The sequence below is a fragment of the Rhinatrema bivittatum genome, chromosome 4 (genome assembly GCF_901001135.1).
Source record: "Rhinatrema bivittatum chromosome 4, aRhiBiv1.1, whole genome shotgun sequence".
Taxonomy (NCBI): domain Eukaryota; kingdom Metazoa; phylum Chordata; class Amphibia; order Gymnophiona; family Rhinatrematidae; genus Rhinatrema; species Rhinatrema bivittatum.
The window spans coordinates 260,218,857-260,239,249 of NC_042618.1; the positions used below are offsets into that span (position 1 = coordinate 260,218,857).

Genomic DNA, 20,393 nt, shown 5'->3' on the forward strand with positions numbered 1-20,393 from the left:
GCGTTCGCACGAGGCCAGAGGATCCAAGAGGATGGCTTCAGGTGCTCCACGCATTCGTCCAACCTTGTCCACTCAGACTGCTACTACACACAGCACCGAGGAAGAGGAACTGATGCAAATGGGTCGTAGCCATCTATCCTCAAAGGAAAAGCATCGTTGTCAAAGATCTGGCCTTTGTATCTATTGTGGTCAAACAGGTTATGCAGTACCCTCCTGTCCACTCTGTCCGGGAAAATCCCAGGCCTAGGTTCTGCCGGAGGACTTCTCCTAGGCCTGACCTCATCCTCTCCTCCGTTAACTCTGCCTGTCTCAGCGGTGCCTCCGATCATGGACGCCCGGATACAGGCGGGAAGGTCCATGAATGGACGCCGCGACCTTGGACGTCCGAGGTCGCATCTTCCATTCATGGACCTTCCCGCCTATAGGCCCCGCTGCCTTGAGCACCTGGCTGGATGTCCAAGCTGCGACCTTGGATGTCCGGCCGGGCGCTCAAGGCAGAGGTGCCTCCGATTATGGACACCCGGATACAGGTAGGAAGGTCCATGAACGGAAGCTGCAACCTCGGACGTCCAAGGTCCCTGCTGCCTTGAGCGCCAGGCCGGAAAGGTCCATGAATGGAAGCCGTGACCTTGGACGTCCAGCCGGGCGCTCAAGGCAGCGTGGCCTCTGATTATGGATGCCCGGATACAGGAGGGAAGGTCCAGGTTGCGGCTTCCGTTCATGGAAGTTCCTGTCTCTTTCCGGGCGTCCATGACTGAAATGCCCCGCTGCCTGTACGGGGGTCTGTGCTTCTGCCTGTCTGGTCCATTTTACCGTAGTATTCCATGTGTTCCTCTTCTGTTTTGGTTGAGTTTCCCTTTGTATTCCATGTGATCCTCTTCTGTTCTGTAGATTTTCTCTTGTATTCTATGTTCTCCTGTTCTGTTCGTTTGATTTTCCCAAATGAAAAATATCGCTGTCTGGTAAGAAGCTGACCGGTACGAAGCTGACTGAACACCACACTAACGCCAGGGACAGGGTAGGCGGTAAATATTCAGATTAAAGACACGGTAAATAAGCTGGTTAAAAGGGCGATAATTTGGGCGCACGTTAATCTATCGGAGGGAATAGCTAATCCGATCATTAACATATTATATACATGTGGCGGGCGGAAACGGATACGCATCCTTTTCGGCAAGCGGTAAGGATGCGTAAAAGCCGATACTGAATCGCGGGTATGCCTTACGCCAAAACGTGCGTCAAAAGTGGGTTAAACACTGGGTAACCACGGCCGCGCTTTACTGTATCGGCCCGAAAGAAAGCTGTGGACACTCTACCTCCTCACCACTCTTTTGATTGTGCTATAAACTTATTGCCTAACACTGAGCCTCCCCAAGGAAGGGCTTACCCACTTTCACTGACAGAGACAAAGGCCATGTCTGAATATATACAAGAAAATTTGGCAAAAGGCTTCATCCTGCCTTCCAAATCTCCTGCTGGAGCAGGGTTCTTTTTTGTGAGGAAAGAGGAAGGCTTCTTCCGGCCGTGCATAGATTACCGTGGCTTAAATGAGATTACCCAGAAGGACCATTACCCTTTGCCATTAATCTCCGAACTTTTTGACAGGCTCCAGGGGGCCAAGATATTCACTAAATTGGACCTCGCACCAGGCAGGCAAGTTACCAGGCAGCCCTCACGTCCACCAGCCACCCTGCTATCTACATTTCTAATAATCGAATCACCAACTATGATGGCCGGCCTAACCCTTCCCTCCTGGGCAGTAGCAATGAATGGAAAACCGCATTTAACACCCGCGACGGCCACTTTGAATACCTAGTAATGCCGTTTGGCCTCTGCGATGCTCCTGAGGTGTTTCACAATATGATGAATGAGATCTTCAGAGACATGGAGGCTAGCAGACTTGGAGGAGCTGAGGGAGACAGAGAGATACATTGATGAGACCTTCAGGGACATAGTAGCCAAGTCCCAAATCCAGTCTGGCAGCCCCAGTGCTGCCTTGGATCAGAAAGGTCTCCCAGTAGGAGAACATCACCCTGGTGTAGCAGGAAGTGATCCTGTAGCAAGGACCTGCTCTCCAGGTGATGTATTGTCCTCTCGCACAGAGGACAAGTCTCCCAGGGCTACTGCCCAGGAGGGAAGGGTTAGGCCGGCCATCATAGTTGGTGATTCGATTATTAGAAATGTAGATAGCAGGGTGGCTGGTGGACGTGAGGACCGCCTGGTAACTTGCCTGCCTGGTGCGAAGGTGGCAGACCTCATGCGTCACCTAGATAGGATTATAGACAGTGCTGGGGAGGAGCCGACTGTCGTGGTACATGTGGGCACCAACGATATAGGAAAATGTGGGAGAGAGGTTCTGGAAGCCAAATTTAGGATTTTAGGTGGGAAGCTGAAATCAAGAACCTCCAGGGTGGCATTTTCTGAAATGCTTCCTGTTCCACGTGCAGGTCCCCAGAGGCAGGCAGAGCTCCAGAGTTTCAACGCGTGGATGAGACGATGGTGCAGGGAAGAGGGATTCAGCTTTGTAAGGAACTGTGGAAACTTTTGGGGAAAGGGGAGACTTTTCCGAAAGGATGGGCTCCACCTTAACCAGAGTGGAACCAAGCTGCTGGCACTAACTTTCAAAAAGGAGATACAGCAGGTTTTAAACTAGAACAAGAGGGAAAGCCGACAGTCACTCAGCAGTGCATGGTTCGGAGAAATGTATCCTCGAAGGATACTAATGAAACAGGAGAGTTAGGGCATCCCAACAGAGAGGTTCCATTAAAAGCAAACATAGTCCATATGCCTATATGTAAAAAATCACCAAAACTAATGATTTCCGAATTATCCCAAACTGAAAAGCTGGTTGTTAAAACAAACAAAAAACACACTTTGAAATGTCTGTATGCCAATGGCAGAAGTCTAAGAAGTAAGATGGGAGTGTAAGAGTGTATAGCAGCAAATGATAAGATTGACATAATTGGCATCACAGAAACTTGGTGGAAGGAGGATAACCAATGGGACAGTGCTATATCAGGGAACAAATTATATTGCAATGATAGGGAGGATCAACTTGGTGGGGGTGTGGCACTTTATGTCAGGGAGGGTATAGAGTCCAACAAGATAACGAACATACAAGAGACTAAATGCTCAGTAGACTCTATATGGGTAGAAATCCCATGTGTGTTGGGTAAGAGTATAGTGATAGGAGTATACTACCGTCCACCTTGACAAAATAGTCAGACAGATGATGAAATGCTAAGAGAAATCAGGGAAGCAAACCAATTTGGCAGTGCAATAATAATGGGAGATTTCAATTACCCCAATATTGGCTGGGTAAATGTAACATCAGGACTTGCTAGAGACATAAAGTTCCTGGATGTAATAAATGATTGCTTCAAGGCGCAATTGGTTCAGGAACCAACAAGAGAGGGAGCTATTTTAGAATTAATTCTTAGTGGAACGCAGGATTTGTTGAGAGAGGTAACAGTGGTGGGGCCACTTGTCAACAGTGATCATAACATGATGAAATTTAAACTAATAATTGGAAGGGGGACAATAAGTAAATCTGCAGCTCTAACACTAAACTTTCAAAAGGGAAACTTTGATAAAATGAGGAAAATAGTTAGAAAAAAAAATGAAAGGTGCAGCTGCAAAGGTTAAAAGTGTTCCACAGGCTTCGACATTATTTAAAAATACAATCCTAGAGGCGCAGTCCATATGTATTCCACGCATTAAGAAAGGAGGAAGGAAGGCAAAACGATTACCGTCATGGTTAAAAGGTGAGGTGAAAGAGGCTTTTTTAGCCAAAAAAATCCTTCAAAAATTGGAAGAAGGATCCATCTGAAGAAAATAGGATAAAACATAAGCATTGTCAAGTTAAGTGTAAAACATTGATAAGACAGGCGAAGAGAGAATTTGAAATGAAGGCCATAGAGGCAAAAACTCATAATAAAAACTTTTTAAAATATATCCAAAGGAAGAAACCTGTGAGGGAGTAGGTTGGATCATTAGATGACCGAGGGATTAAAGGGGCTCTTAGGGAAGATAAGGCCATTGCAGAAAGACTAAATGAATTTTTTGCTTCCGTGTTTACTAATGAGGATGTTGGGGAGATACCAGTTCCGGAGATGGTTTTAAGCGGTGATGAGTCAGACGAACTGAACGAAATCACTGTGAACCTGGAAGATGTAGTAGGCCAGATTGAGAAACTAAAGAGTAGCAAATCACCTGGACCAGATGGTATGCATCCTAGGGTACTGAAGTATCTCAAAAATGAAATTTCTGATCTATTAGTTAAAATTTGTAACCTAACATTAAAATCATCCATTGTACCTGAAGACTGGAGGGTGGCCAATGTAACCCCAATATTTAAAAAAGGCTCCAGGGGCGATCTGGGTAACTATAGACCAGTGAGCCTGACTTCAGTGCTGGGAAAAATAGTGGAAACTGTTCTCAAGATCAAAATCGTAGAGCAAATAGAAAGACATGATTTAATGGAACACAGCCAACATGGATTTACCCAAGGGAAGTCTTGCCTAACAAATCTGCTTCATTTTTCTGAAGGGGTTAACAAACATGTGGATAAAGGTGAACCGGTAGATGTAGTGTATTTGGATTTTCAGAAGGCGTTTGACAAAGTCCCTCATGAGAGGCTTCTACAAAAACTAAAAAGTCATGGGATAGGAGGCGATGTCCTTTCCTGGATTACAAACTGGTTAATCCGGCCGGATTTACGCGCGCAGGGGACTTGCACGCCAGTGCGCCTATGTTGCATAGTCTGCTGGCGGGCGAAAAGCCCCGGGACGCGCGTAAGTCCCGGGGCTTTGCTTGGGGGGCGTATCGGGGGTGTGTTGGGGGCGGCGCAGCATTCGGGGGCATTCCGGGGGCGGGGTCGTGGGCATGGTGCTCTTCCGGGGGCATGGCCAAGGCCTCTGAACCAGCCCCCGGGCTGGGGAATGGTGCGCCGGCAGCTTGCCAGCACGCGCAAGTTATGCCTGCGTCAGGCAGGCGTAACTTTCTGAATAAAGGTGGGGGGGATTTAGTTAGGGCTGGGGGGTGGGTTAGGTAGGGGAAGGGAGGGGAATGTGGGGGTGCGGCCGGAAAATTGTTCCCTCCGAGGCCACTCTGATTTCAGAGTGGCCTCGGAGGGAACGGAGGCAGGCTGCTCGGCTCGGCGTACGCAGGTTGTACAATTGTGCACCCCCCTGCGCCTCAACCCTGAATTTTATAATATGCGCGCGGCAGCGCGCGCATGTTATAAAATTGGGCATAGATTTGTTTGCGCCGGGTTGTGCGAACAAATCTACGCCCGCGCATAACTTTAAAAATCTACCCCTAAATTTTTCAAATTCAAATTTTACAGTTGAGCATCTTTTTGATTTATATTTATGATGAGTCACACTTTCTTTTGTACCCTACAGTATAAATAAACACTCGATTTCTCTCCTGTTTTGCCTGTAGCTGATTAGGTTCTTGTTTTGAATTACTATAGAATCTAACAGTTTTTGTTGAAATTCCACAGACAAATTCTTAGCATTAATGCTTGAGCAATGTAGCATATCAAAAATCTATAATTCCTAATTTTGATATATCTATTTGATGGTATTTTAATTTAGATAACCAAAAGATAACTAAGTTGTTTCTGAATGTCTGTTATTTCGCTTTGGGGTGTTACTTTCCCAACTGTCTCATAACGCTTTTCTTATTTCCCTTAAAGAGCAGGTTTGTGATGGATCCCATCAAGAAGATAGCTATGGGAAGGGAACAGACACCTCCTAGTGTTCCTTCCTCTATCATTCTTTAGCAAAAATGGGAAAATATTTTTAAGCAATATTTTTACCTCATATGGGATTCCTGAATTGTCTCTGCTAGATGATACAGTATTTGTTGCTCTGAGGTTATTAGACTATTCTAACCCAGCCACTCTGTCTCTCTACTACAAATCCCTCTCTTTTAGAAGATGACTATAGTCTTTAGCCATGGATAATTTTATTTAAGAGTAAAAACAACTCCTTACTCAACAGTAGTAATTAAAATGACAATAGACCATATTGTGTGTTATTAAAAATGTAAAGACAATCTTGATTTTCTTTGTTCCTTAGAAAATTGCCTTTATGGTAGCATTAGGCCTGGTTACAACAGAACATTTGGAAGGTAAGTCACTTCATTTTTGGAATCTTTTATCTTTAACTTTTTTTTTTGTCTGAGCATGAAGGGGACAATTTTCAAATAGCCATATATTTGTAAAGTAAGCAGGCCCTTTTAACACATATACAATATGCTAATTTTCAAAAATAAATAATACAGCTTATCTTTGAGAATTAGTATAAAATATGGATGCTAAAAGTTCCCATGTACTTTCCACCTGCTTTTTTGAGCAGGTGACCCAGGAGCATACAATAGCATACATATTTATGAAAATATGTAAATGTGCTATTCTCCAGCCCTCCACCCACCCAACCTAAACATGCTTCCAGGAATGCCTCCTCACTGTCCAGCTAAAAGTAGGATAAAAGTAAAGTGAAAATAAAAATAAACAAACCCGGATTACCATCTCATCACTATTTGTGAAATTTGAGATATCCTTTTGTGTGTATGTATATTATTGAGCTTAATCTTTGTAATTCAATGAGAGGGACATTTTGGATTGGCCTATTAAAGACAATCAATCAATAAAAATTCACAATTCAAACCAGGGAACACAAAACAAACTGAATATCCAAAGTGCAACACATACAATATGGGGCAGATTTCAAAAAAATACGCAAGCGTGTACTTTTGTTCGCACACCCTGCGCAAACAAGAGTACGCTGGATTTTTATAGATACGCGCGTAGCCGCGCGTCTCTTTTAAAATTCGGGGTCGGTGCGCGCAAGGTGCACAAATGTTCACGCTCCCGAAATGCCCCCGGGCCGGAACCATGCTTGCGGCCCCACCCCCAGATGACGCTCCGCCGCGTCACGCCCCCGACATGCCCCCAGGAAAGCCCCGGGACTTACCCGCGTCCTGGGGCTTGCGCGCGCCGCCGAGCCTATTCAACATAGGCTTGGCGCGTGCAGGGGAAGCTTGGGGCAGGTTTTCGGGGGGTACGCTATCTGCGCCATTTTGAATACCAACAGCCAACGGCCCGAGTGCAGGAGATTGCTCCAGGACCCCCGCTGGACCAACTAATGGACATAACTAATGGATGAATCGGAGTCCCCTGAAAACGGATTTGGGTCCCGACGAATATGAATACCGAATCAAAATGGCGCCGATAGACTTTGCCCTTACTATGTCACAGGGGCTACCGGTGCCATTGGTCGGCCCCGTCACATGGTAGGAGCACAAGATGCCGCGGGCCGTCCATTGCTCCTCCCATGTGACAGGGGCCGACCAATGGCACCGGTAGCCCCTGTGACATAGTAAGGGCAAAGGCTATTGGCACCATTTTGAATACCGGCAGCCGACAGCCCGAGTGCAGAAGATTGCTCCATGACCCCCGCTGGACCACCAGGGACTTTTGGCAAGTCTTAGGAGGGTCAGGAGGGTGGGGGGTTGTAGTTAATTAAATTTAAAGGGTTGGGATGGGGTTTTTTTTAACTTTAATGGGAAACGAATACCATATGTAACTAATGGACGAATCGGGATCCCCCGAAAACGGATGTAACAGATTTGGGTCCTGACGAATACGAATACCGAATCGAACGTATCCGTCCCTGCTGCACATCCCTATTATTTTAGGCTTGGCTTTATTCCCTGTAAAGCAATATTTTTCTCCTTCTGAAAATGGACCATATTTTTGACTGTATATATATCTCATAATCCACCCAAAATTTCTATAGGAATTCTGTTGTTTCTTCTACCCTACCCTGTCCTCTTAAATCAGTATGGAGAGAAAAAAACTGCTGATAATTACACTTCTGACCGCGCTTCGGGTAATAGAAAAGCCCTTCTGATTGGCTGAAATCAGTTTAGTTTTAGAGTCCTTACTGATTAGCAGTGGTGAAGGTAGGTAAGAGGACCAGATCATTTAAACAGCAAAGAGTGTCTGTTTGCTCTCAGCTGGGAACTTAGCTCTAAGAGTCCTCAAATAGCGCATGATCTTAGATGTGTAGCTGAACACAGGGCTAAGCAGTCTTTTCTCAGGTAGATGTCCATTGAACAATAGATCTTTAAAAGATATGTGTGGTTAAATCCTTAAAGGGATTGGCAGATGGGAGCTGGGAGTCTTCATAAAATTAGCAGGGCTTATCAAGCAAGGATAGCTAGTGTGAGCATAGAGAAGGGTAGGCTTGGTACAGTACAGATATCAGACACTTGTATTAAGGCTTGTAGGCCTTCTTCCCTTTAGTATAAGACAGACAACATTTCTTTTCTGTGAAATTTGAAGCCTGTGGAATACCAAGATACCTTTGAAGACCTTTCAGTAATGCCTGTTTCAGGTGAATGCTACTCATATCAGATAGAGATGTGGTTCGTTTTTCGCCCGAATTAGGAAATTACCCGAAATTTCCTACTTCGTTGTTGTTTCGGAGGCCCCGAAACCCGAAAAGAATTTTCCCCGAATTTCGGGGAAATTTCGTTTTTCGGGTTTGCCTGGGGAGAGGGGCACAAATTTTTTTTTTAAATTAAAAACCACCCCAAACCACCCCAAACATTTAAATTAACTATAATACAACACCCCCCCTGATCCCGATCCCGATCCCTCCCCAAGACTTACGAAGTACATCCCTGGTGGTCCAGCGGGGTCCCGGGTTCCATTTGCCCTCCGTGCCCGTGCTACTGCAAGCCGTGCTCTTTAAAATGGTGCCGAATAGCCTCTGAACTACCATGTCACAGGGGCTACCGGCGCCATTGGTCAGCCCCTGTCACATGGCCATCGGCACCATCTTGTGCTCCTGTCATGTGACTGGAGCTGACCAATGGCGCCGAAAGCCTCTGTGACATAGTATGGGCAAAGGCTATCGGCGCCATTTTGATTACTGGCAGCCGACAACGAAATCGCTCCTGGACCCCCGCTGGACCCCCAGGGATTATTGGCAAGCCTTGGGGGGGTCCAGCGGGGGTCCGGGAGCGATTTCGTTGTCGGCTGCCAGTAATCAAAATGGCGCCGATAGCCTTTGCCCATACTATGTCACAGAAATATTCAGAAAGGGCCATCTCATGTGTACTCCTTATCTCCTTATACAGTGAATTTATTTAAGGGGATATATAACATAATGTTAATTTTATACATTAAACCCCTACTTCTGGCTTGGCTGCACTCACGTCTTTTGCCCTTTGGGGAGGTAAGTGATATATGTAAATTTATACCACTGATTTGTGGTCTCCCTTACTGGTAACTGTTTTAAGGGTGTTAGGTTAACACAACAAGCCAAATAAAAATGGTGATATAAGGGTAGATAACAGAAGGATAACAATTAGTGGACATACCTGCATGGCAAGCGACATGCAGGGCTATATGTGGATTAGAGAGTTATGGCTATAGGATATCCTTAAAGGGACTTTACGGTTGTAGAAAATAAACTATAGGATATAGCATATAATAAAGTCACACACCCAATTTGAAAATTAATAATTAAAACATTTAGAAAAATATTAAAATTTTTTAAAGTTATATTCAATGTCTTACAAATAGCAAAATAAAATTAGACAGGGGTGGAATCAACTAGGGATTAAACTATGTAAATAACTAGGAGTCCAGTCGCAATGGTGTGACCTCATGCCAACGAGCTCAAGAGCTTCAATGAGGCATTCTTGAGTCGCGACTAGTTGCTCCACCACAGTGACCAGACTCCTCAGGTCAGCTTGGACCCTTCACAACTCTTCCACCGTCTTCTGTATGCCATGGCCAAATGCATCCTGAGATGCTGGCTCATGGCCTGGAACAGGTGCTCCAGCCACTGAGTCAGGCTCAGGAGCTAATGGCAGCTCTTTACATGATGATGTAGGGGGTTTGGGCTTCCCTTAGAGAACAATGCCTGGGCAGCCTGAAGATCTGCATCCCTAGAATCCTGAGGTAGAATGGGGAGGAGGCTACTGGAAAGTAGAGAGGGATGGCTGTTGTAGTTGGGCTAGGGTCTCCCGTGGGGAGGGGAAGGGAGTGGCTGGACTGCTACCACTCTGTACCCTGATTGTGGTAATGGAGATAGTCATGGCTGCTGTTCCACAGTGGGGGCCATGGCTACATTGATGGAGGGGCGGGGTCCTAATCATTCTCTTTAGCCTCATCTTCCTCTGAAGATGATGAATTGATGTTATCTGTGAAGAGAATACAAATTGTGTGTCATTTAGTGTGCTCATATGTTCCAGGGTATGATGTTCATGGTAATAGGCAGAAGACATTCCTTTTCTGGGAGACATGTGAGTGAAGGTAAAGGGAAGTTCTCCAAGCTGTGGGACACCCATGTCATATAATTGGTGGCAAGGCCATATAATAGTTCCTTGAGGTATGGAAGGTTTAGTTCAGTAATATATGACAATATGGTTCCTAGCTAGGAAAGGATTGCCAAGAGCTAAAGCAAGGTGGCAAAACATTATTCAGATATAAAAGAGAAAGAAGGAAGCCTCAAAGTGGTATAGTGAAATTAAAAAGGTGACAAGGAGCAATGTGTGGACAGAGATGAAGAAATGGAAGAAATATTAAAGAAATACTTCAGTTCAGTATTCACAAAAGAAAACCCTGGAGAAAGATGGTTGCTGTTTGAGAAGACTGAAGATTGGGGTAGGGTAGACGAAACTCCATTTACAGAAAAAAATATATGGGAAGAGCTAGGAAAACTGAAAGTGGACAAGGCCATAGAGCCAGATGAGGTACATCCCAGTATACAGAGGGAGCTCAGAGATGTGCTGGCAGATCCGATGAAAGACCTGCTCCATAGAACCCTGGAAATGAGAGTGGTGCTGTGTGACTGGAAAAGAACTGTGATGATCCTGCATCACAAGAGTGGTAGCAGAGAGGATGATAGAAACCAAGGTTAGCCTCACCTGCTGAAGAAAAGAATAATGAACTATCTACAATTCAGTGGGTTGCTGGATCCAAGGCAGCATGTATTCACCAGGAGAAGGTCCTGTCAGACAAATCTTTTTTTTTTTCATTTATTATTTATTGAGTTTTTACAATGAATACAATTGTATACATTTAAAGAAAGAATAGTAATGACAAACAAATATTACATGATCAATACAGGAAATATAATTCTGTCTTACAATTCATAGCCCACAATTAGGTCAGGGAAGATCCTTCACAGGAGACGACTTACTCTAAGAGAAAATTAAAGCCATACATTAAGGAAAGCGCTAGGGAGGAAAAGTTATAAATTCTGTAGAGCATTTGATCCTTAAATGAGGTTATATAGGCTCTGGACTTGAACTACCTCCTAGTACAGTAATAGATCTTTCTTTTATAAAATTTTCTAAATGAGAAGGTTGAAATAAAGTATATGTTAAATCATTAAATTTAACTAGACATTTACATGGGAACCTGAGAAAGAATACGGCACCTAACTGAACAACACCCGCTCTTAATTCTAGGAATTGCTTCCTCCTAAACTGCATCTCCCTGGCAAAATCTGGAAAAATGTGTACTCTCATTCCAAGAAATAATTCAGATTTATTACGAAAATACATTTTGAGAACCCAATCCCTATCAGAGTCTAATAGAAACGAAATAATTAATGTTGCAGGATGGGCCTCCTCCTCTACAGATGACTCAAGAATCGCAGATAAGTTCAGTGGGGATAACTGTTGAATCTCATTTCCTTCAATCGTAATCTTTTTCCTTGTAGGGAAATAGAAAATTTTAGACAGTGGGGGTAAAGCTGCCTGTGGAATTTTCAGTATCTCTTGAGCAAACTTGGTCCACATTTCTGTTGGTGTAACTGTAGTTTTCTTGGGGAAATTAATCAATCGTAAGTTCTTGCTTCTTTGTTGATTTTCCAGATTTTCTATTTTTCTTAATAGATATGAATTATCTTTAACCATTCCATAATTCATCTTTTTCATTTCCCCCATTTCTAATTTTAGACTTGCAACTTCCCTTTTATTTTCTATAACTTGCTCTTTTAAGTTTTGCAACTGCATCTCAGTGACCCGGAAGCACCTCTGAGTGTTCCAAGTTAGTCATCCGACTTGCCGCTGGGCTCATAGGGGTCACAGGGGCTGTTATTTCCGCCAGAGAGAGTGATGTCACTGAGTCATGGAGGACGCCGGCTGTTACAGCATCTCCACAGCTATCCTCCTGCGACTCATCTCTCAGCAATCCGATTCCTCTGAGGAGGTGAGCATCCATCGACCCTCTTAATTGCCCATTGAATCCTCCATAGTCAGCCTCTCACGGGCTCTCCATTTTCGCCCCGAGTGAGGCATAGGTAAAAGTTTTGCAAGCAGATGGGGAGAGAGACGTTACACGTCCTCACTCTAACACACCATCTTGGATCTCCCTGTCAGACAAATCTGATTGATTTTTTTTTATTGAGTGACTAGAGAATTGAATCAAGGAAGAGCACTCAATGTGATTTACTTGGATTTCAGCAAATTTTTGATATGGTCCATCATAGAAGGCTAGTGAATAAAATGAGAAGCCTGAGACTCTGCACCAAGGTTGTGGAGTGGACTATAGACTGGTTGGTTGACAGCTGTCAGTGTGTAATAGTAAATGGAATACAGAGAACCGTGTTAACTGAAGTCCCACCTCGATTGGTTTTCAGCCAGTTCTGCTCAATATCTTTGTGAGCAACATTGTGGATGGGATAGAAGGTAAAGTTTGTCTATTAGCAGATGACGCTAAGATCTGCAACAGAGTGGACATGCCTGAAAGAGTAGAGAGAATGAAAAGTGATTTAAGAAAGCTGGAAGCATAGTTGAAGACTTGGTAGCTAGGATTCAGTGCCAAGACGTGCAGAGTCAAGCATCTAGGATGCAGACATCCAAAAGAGCTGTAAGTGATGAAGGGGGGGGGGGGCCTGAAAGACCATTGTACATTGGGAGAAGAACCTTTGGGTGATAGCGTTTGACGATCTGAAGATGGTGATGCAATGTGACAAGGCTATTGCTAAAGCCATAACCATGCTGGACTGCATAGAGAGAGGAATAACCAGTTAGAAAAAAGATGTGGTAATGCGCTTGTACAAGTCCTTGATGAGTACAGTATTCAATTCTGGAGACAGGACAAGGGAGGTCCAGAGAAAGGTGAACAAAATAGTGTGGGTCTATTTCGGAAGATTTATGAGGAGATGCTGAAGGTTCTGAATATGTATACCCTGGAAGAGAGGAGGTACAGGCGAGATATGTTGCAGACCTTCAGATACCCTAATGGTTTTAATGATGCATGTTCCTCAAACCTTTTCCAGAAGAAAGAAAACAGTAGAACTTGGGTGTTATGTTATGAAACTTCAGGGGGGATGACTCAGAACCAATATCAGGAAATATTTCTTGACAGAGCTGGTGATGGATGCCTGAAATGTTCTTCCAGAAGATGGGTGAAGACAAAAACAGTAAACACATTTAAAAAGCCATGGGATGAACACTGTGGATCCCTAAAGGCTAGAGTTCAAAATTAAGAAAAGGGTGCATGGAGGTAACCAATATGGACTGGCAGCTACTACCTCTAACAGAAGACATGGGAATTACTGTTACGATCGTGGGCCGGCTAGAAGGTGGTGATGCAGCGCTAAAGGAAATCCCACAGTGGAGTCGTAGCCGGAAGGCGGATTGAAGCAGTGATCCAAGAGAGTCTTCACCACTGGAAGCCCGCGGTCCCCCTGGGAGGAGCTCGTGAGGACCCGAGCCGCTTGGACTTAGGCATAAGGAAGAAGTCCGAGCCGGGAGATCAAAAGGATCTTCACCACTGGAAGCCCACAGTCACCCCGGGAGGAGCCCATGAGGACACAAGCTGCTTGGACTTAGGAGTGGTCTCCGGAGGACGAAGGTTGAGAAGAACTCCAATGCAAGGCGGTATGTAGAGATGCCAGAAGTAGCAACAGGCCAAGGGTCAGGGCAGGCGGCGGACAGCAGGAGCCAAGGATGAGCTGAAGTCAAAGCCAGGAGACAAGCCGAGGTCAGGAGCCAGGAAGATGATCCGAAGTCAAAGTCAGGAGACAAGCTGAGGTCAGGAGCCAGGAAGACGATCCAAAGTCAAAGCCAGGAGACAAGCTGAGGTCAGGAACCAGGAAGATGATCCGAAGTCAAAGTCAGGAGACAAGCTGAGGTCAGGAGCCAGGAAGATGATCTGAAGTCAAAGTCAGGAGACAAGCCGAGGTCAGGAGCCAGGAAGACGCAGGATCAAGGTGAAGACAGCAACTAGCCAACCTCAACAGAGGGAACCTCGTTGCAAGGCGAAGTGTAGGGCTAGTTGCCGGGTTTAAATCCCTGAAGGCATCTGACGTCACTGCTAGGTTGGTGCTGTATTTCCCGCGCTGGCCTTTTAAATTGCAAGCCCCTGCGCGTGCGCGTGCCTAGGTGGGCGGGGCCAGCCGGAGAGAGTCGGCAGCGTCTCCCTCGAGGAGGGATCATCATGCGGAGGCCTAGTGAGGCACGGCCAGAAAGCCTTGGTACCGGGAGCAGCCCTGAGGTAGGGGGACCAGCTGCGGACCTTCACGGGCTGGGGCCGCAACAGTACCCCCATCCTATGTCCCCTTCCTGGGGGCTTGGGTTTTGTGGGATGGTCTAAGTCAGTGGTCCCCAACCCTGTCTTGGAGGCCCTCTAGCCAGTCACGTTTTCAGGATATCCACAATGAATATACATGAGAGAAAATTTGCATGCACTGCCTCCATAACATGCATATTTTCTCTCAGGCATATTCATTGTGGATATCCTGAAAACCCGACTGGCTGGTGGGCCCCCAGGACAGGGTTGGGGACCACTGGTCTAAGTGGAACTGTCGAAGAAGGGTTTTATCCAGGATGTTGGGGGCCGGCTCTCAAGTGTTCTCCTTGGGATCATACCCTTCCAAGAGAGAAGGTACTCCCATCTTCTGTGTAGGAACCATACATCCAAGACTTCCTTCACTTGATAGATGATGCCTTGTTCAGCTGCCGGTTTGGTGGGGTCCGGAGGTTTATCATGGAAGACTGCCAGGATCAAAGGCTTGAGTAAGGACACATGAAAGACGTTGTGAATCTTTAATGTGGATGGGAGGCATAGACAGTAGGAGACAGTGCCCACTCGCTCCGCTACAGCAAACAGGCCGATATACCTGGGAGCCAGGTGCATGGAGGGAATCCGCAATCGAATGTTCTTGGTGCTCAGCCACACCTTATCTCCAGGGCGAAATACAGGGGAAGGACGTCGCAGTCTGTCTGCATGTCTTTTTGAGGTAGCAGCGGTCTGCCGTAATTTCTCCTGAGTGGACTTCCAAAGATCACGTAACTGTCGGGCTGTGAGTTGCACTGCAGGAGACAGAACTATCAGAGGCAAGGGCAAGAGAGGCCTGAGTTGTTTCCCATAGACCAACTGGAAAGGGGACTTATTTGTGGCAGAGTGTCGATGGTGGTTATAGGAAAATTCTGCCCATGGCATTAAAGCCACCCAGTCGTTTTGTTGGTCTCCTACAAAGACTCAAAGGAATGCTTTCAGGGTTTGGTTCATGCATTCTGCTTTGCCGTTGCCTTGCGGGTGAAAGGCCGTAGTGAAGTCTAGTTGGACCCCGAACTTCTTGCAGAGGGCTCTCTAGTATTTGGCTGTGAACTGCGAACCTCTGTCCGAGGTGACATGGAGGGGGAGTCCGTGTAGACGAAAGATGTGCTGAGTGAAGAGTTGCGCAAGTTCAGGCACGGTCAATAGTTCCAAAGTCCGGGCGACTCCAGGATGACCCGCAGTTAAAGAGTCGTAGGCCCACAACAATACTTTCCTGCGCAGGCGAGCAGGCACTACTGTCTTTCCTAGGGGGACTACCTCTGAAGCTGCAAGGAGGACGTTGGCAGGGTCTAAGATGTATTGAGGCAGATTGGAGATATCTTCATTGTCTGCGGTGCGAGAGAGGGCATCTGCCCGAACATTCTTTGATGCTGGTCTGTAGCTGAGGAGAAAGTTGAACCGGCTGAAAAACAGGGACCATCGAGCTTGCTGGGGGTTGAAGCATTGGGAACAGCACAGAAACTCTAGGTTCCTGTGATCCGTATAAATAATTACAGGATGTTGGGCCCTTTCTAGCCACTGACGCCACTCTTCAAATGCCAACTTAATGGCCAACAACTCCTTGTCCCTGATACCATAATTATTTTCTGCGGGTGAGAACTTCTGCGAGAAGTAGGAGCATGGCAATGATTTACCTCTACTGGATACTTGACTTAGGACCGCTCCTATCGCAAGGTCAGATGTGTCCACCTCCACAACAAACTGACATTGTGGATCTGGGTGATGGAGACATACGTCCCGAAGAAAGGCTCTCTTTAGCTCCTGGCAGGCATCTTGTGCCGCCTGAGACCAATTTCTGGCATCTGCTCTGTTTTTGGTAAGGGCAGTGAGCGGGGCCAGTACCTGAGAATAATGCGGTATAAACTGGCAGTAAAAGTTGGGTTAAGGGCTTGATGGTGGTGGAAATGTTCCCCGGGAGAGGGGTTCCCTGGATAGAAGAAACTCAGAGCGGAGGGTGAAGAGGCTGCACGGCAAGCTGTAATTGCTGGACAAGGTCATAGAGAATAAAGTTCCCTCTGGCTCCGGAGTCAACAAATGCCAATGTAGCGAAGGAAACACCAGGGTATTCTATGTGTGTGTGACTGTGTGAGATCCTGTGAGTATCTTTCTGAGATCCTATGTGTGTGCATGTTTGTGTGTGTGAGATCCTATGTGTGTGCATGTGTCTGTGTGAGAGCCGGTGTGTTTGGGGATGGGTGAGAATGGGAGCTTGAATGTGTGTGTTGTGGGTGAGAATGGGAGCTTGAATGTGTGTATGTGTGGGTGAGTATGAGAGCTTGAATGTGTGTATGTGTGGGTGAGAATGGGAGCTTGAATGTGTGTATGTGTGGATGAGAACAGGTGCATGGGTGTGCGAATCTGTGTGCATAAGAATGGGAGCATGGGGTTGTGAGAGAGTGAGAACTTGTGTGTGTGGGTGTATGATAGAGCATATAGAGTGAGAGCCTGTATGTATGTGTAGAGAATGTGGGTTTTTTTTGGGGGGAGAGCATATGAGAGTGAGAGCTTGGGTGTATGAGAGAGTCTGTGAGAGAAAGCATGTGTGTGAGTGTGAGGGAGGAAGGGAAGATGACAGAAGGAGAAGAGAGGCACTGAAAAGGAATTAGGAAATGAGCAATAAGGGAAAAATGGGAAAAAGAGACTAGGACCAACAGATTAGAAAAATACAAAGATCAAACAACAAAGGTAAAAAAAAAAATATTTTGAGATTTTAGCAATTTGAATATGCCATCTTTGGGAATGTGCAGTTTTTATATTTTTGTATTTTGCTCTTCAGTACTCCACTGTTCAAGTCTAGTTTCTCAGGCTTTCTATTCTGGTTTTAGTTGCAAGTTTTTGTTTTTAATTTGTAGTCTCTTATTTCTAAATTAGGTAAAGGTCGGTCTCTGTTTTGCCTGTATGTATCTGTGTGACTGAAATGCAGTATTCCTACTCGCATATAGTTTGTCTGTAGTAGTCCAGCTTGCTCTGTTATTCCAGTAGGTGATGTATTAATGTTTTAGGGCCTATTGTAGTATTTGCACTGTTGCTTTTTCATAAGGTTACTGTTATTTGAATTCTGAGAGTCAGTGCTATGACTGTGTGGTATGGCAAGGTTCTAGATGTCTCTTTCTTTGCAGGAGTTTTTGTTACTTCACAAAGTAGCAGTGGAGGGATACTTTTTGCTGAGGTGACACCAGAATTTAAATATTTTTTTTTCATGTTGGTTGTAATGTGAATTGTCCTAGCTCTGCTCTGCACCTTTACTGATGATTAATGATATTTTATTGTAGTTATGATGATTTCTGGCTTTCTGCAAAGAGCATTCTTGAAAAAAATACATTATTTTTTGTTTTATTACATGATTGATTGGATCTGATTGTTTTCTTTGTTTTTTACATGATGTACTATGCACTACAATAAATATAAAATAAATTAATACAGATTAATAAGACATTTTTAATGCTGGTAAGTGCTTGAAATAATTGTGGTAACATATTTTAAAGTTTCATGCATGTTGTATAATAGTTATTACAAACTACTTAGCCATTATAGGGTGCAGTACATGGCATTATTTATCAATAAGAATACAACTAGTAGGTCTCAGACCTGCATGCCTACAGCCCACCCATGTTAACCTTGTGTCCATCCAAAAAATCAATTCTGGCCACCCCACTGTTGTAAATTGATCAACCTAATGAAATATACATCTGTTACTATATTCATACATAACTATTGACTCTTGTCCTACTTGAAGACCAAAATGGGCCCCCTCTAGTGACCTCCACCCCTTCACACCCTATACAGCATCAATCCATTCCCCACATCCCTATAGCTCCCCTAGTGACCCATTTATAAACCCTGTGCAGTCCTCACCCCCATACCCACACCACAATAGCCCCCCAAAATGACTTCCCTGCATACCCTGTTCAGTTCCCACACCCTTATAATAGGGATGTACAGGGAAACAAGATTAGTTTTCATTTTTCAGTTCATTTTTAAGAGTTTTTTTCCCACGAATTTAGATTCGTGGATTGCTTCATTCACTTTATTCATGTGAAAAAAAATAAATCATGCAAAAAAAAAAGAAACGAAACAAGCAAAAAATGAAAACGAGCCCTCCCACCCTCCTGGAAAAATGCCAGGGCCAGGATCCCCTCCGACCTCCACTTACCCGGTCTGGTGGGGATTGGCTGACTCAGACCAAACCTTAGCCTTGGACTTGCGTAAGCAGAGGACACAGTAGATCACCGTGGCCTTGGCCTTTGCAAGGGCGAGGCTGCAGCAGATTGCCTAGGCCTATGCAAGGTCTAGGCTTCAGCCTAGTCTTAGGCCTAGTGCCTGGGCCTCAGTCTAGGTTGGATCCAGGACTCAGGCCTGATGCCATGGCCTGGCCTGGAGTCTGGATCCCAATGCTGGAACCTCAGCCGGACCCAGGATTGATGCCACAACCCGACCCAGAGGCCGAGTTCCAACTCTGATATCTCAGCCTAGGCAGGGGCATGGGCGCAGGCTTGACACTGCGACCCAACCTGGAGGCTGGGTCCCAATTCCGAGAACTTGGCCTAGATTGCAACCTGGGCCCAGGTCCAACAACGCAACCCCTATAAGAAAAATCAATCTTTTTTCTCATTTTGTTTGTTTTAAAGAGCACAAATGAGTTGCAAATAGTGCACACTATTTTTTTTTATTATATGTTGCAATCTGCATAGCACAGAATCTTGATATATGTGGAATTGAACTATTTCTAATAAATAATTAATTAATGCCATGATGCCACCACCATGCGCCAGTCCAACATCACCACCAGAGTCATTACCCAACTAGTATACCTGGTGGTATTTCATTAAAAGGAACTGTTCCCATCCAGGGAGTAAAGAAGGAATATGAGAATGATGAAACAGGCCTGGAAAGGCCTGCAAAGACAGTTCAACCTTGAAGTTCCCTAACTAAGTGGGGTAAGAAGATTTTAAGCAATAGGAGTAAGTGTTGCTTGGGGTGTGCGGGAGGAGTCATTAGGGGGACTAAACCTGATGAATAAGGCTAATTCATTTCATTCAGTTTGTGCTTTTTCAAAAAACAAAACATAATGACAAAAAACATTGATTTTTCTTATAGGGGTGTGCATCAATAAAATCGCATGTTATAAAAATCGGGGGTCGGTGCACACAAGGGAGTGCACATTTGTGCAACCTGCGCTCGCCGACGCCTACAGCTTTTTGCAGTTCCCTACCACCTAATCTAACTTTCCTACCCCCTTCCCCTAACATTTTCTCCCCCTAGCCCTATACTAAACCCCCCCAAAATGGTTATTCTACCTTTTGCTCCTGCCTCGGGGCAGGCGCAGGTTGCGCGCGCCGGCACCCTGCCAGAGCATGATCCCCCGGCACAGCAGCAAATGGCTGCTTTTCTGGGGGCCTGTAGCTCCGTCCCGCCCCGAGACCGCCCTGTCCCGCCCCCTCCCCACCCCTTTCCCGAAGCCCTGGGACATACACGTGTCCCGGGGCTTTGAAAATAGGCCCGGCGCGCATAAGGCCATCTACACAGGTAAATCCACAGGATTTACGCACGTAGGCTTTTAAAAATCTGGCCCATAGTGCCTACTAAATGAACAATGTAAAAATCATTAAATTTTGTGAATTTTTTTATCACGTTGGTTTAGAAACTATATGAAATGAAATAAGCAATATAGTTGACATAGCCTATGTTGTTAAGTACGAAAGTGCATCCCTAATTTAGCAGACTTTCTACAGTCCTGACAGTGTCCTTCTTTACCTGAAATTTTCCAGATACATGCTTAAATCCTATCAGG

At 45.3% G+C, this 20,393-nt stretch overlaps 1 protein-coding gene across 1 annotated transcript in view; it reads left to right on the forward strand.

Annotated features, from left to right (window-relative positions):
* The window catches only part of PHF21B (PHD finger protein 21B), an 888,545-nt gene that overhangs the window by 696,371 nt on the left and 171,781 nt on the right, over window positions 1-20,393 (forward strand). Inside the window, exon 9 of the mRNA XM_029600063.1 lies at window positions 6,087-6,138. Within this exon, the coding sequence (XP_029455923.1) occupies window positions 6,087-6,138 (52 nt within the window). The remainder of the gene's footprint in view (window positions 1-6,086; window positions 6,139-20,393) is intronic.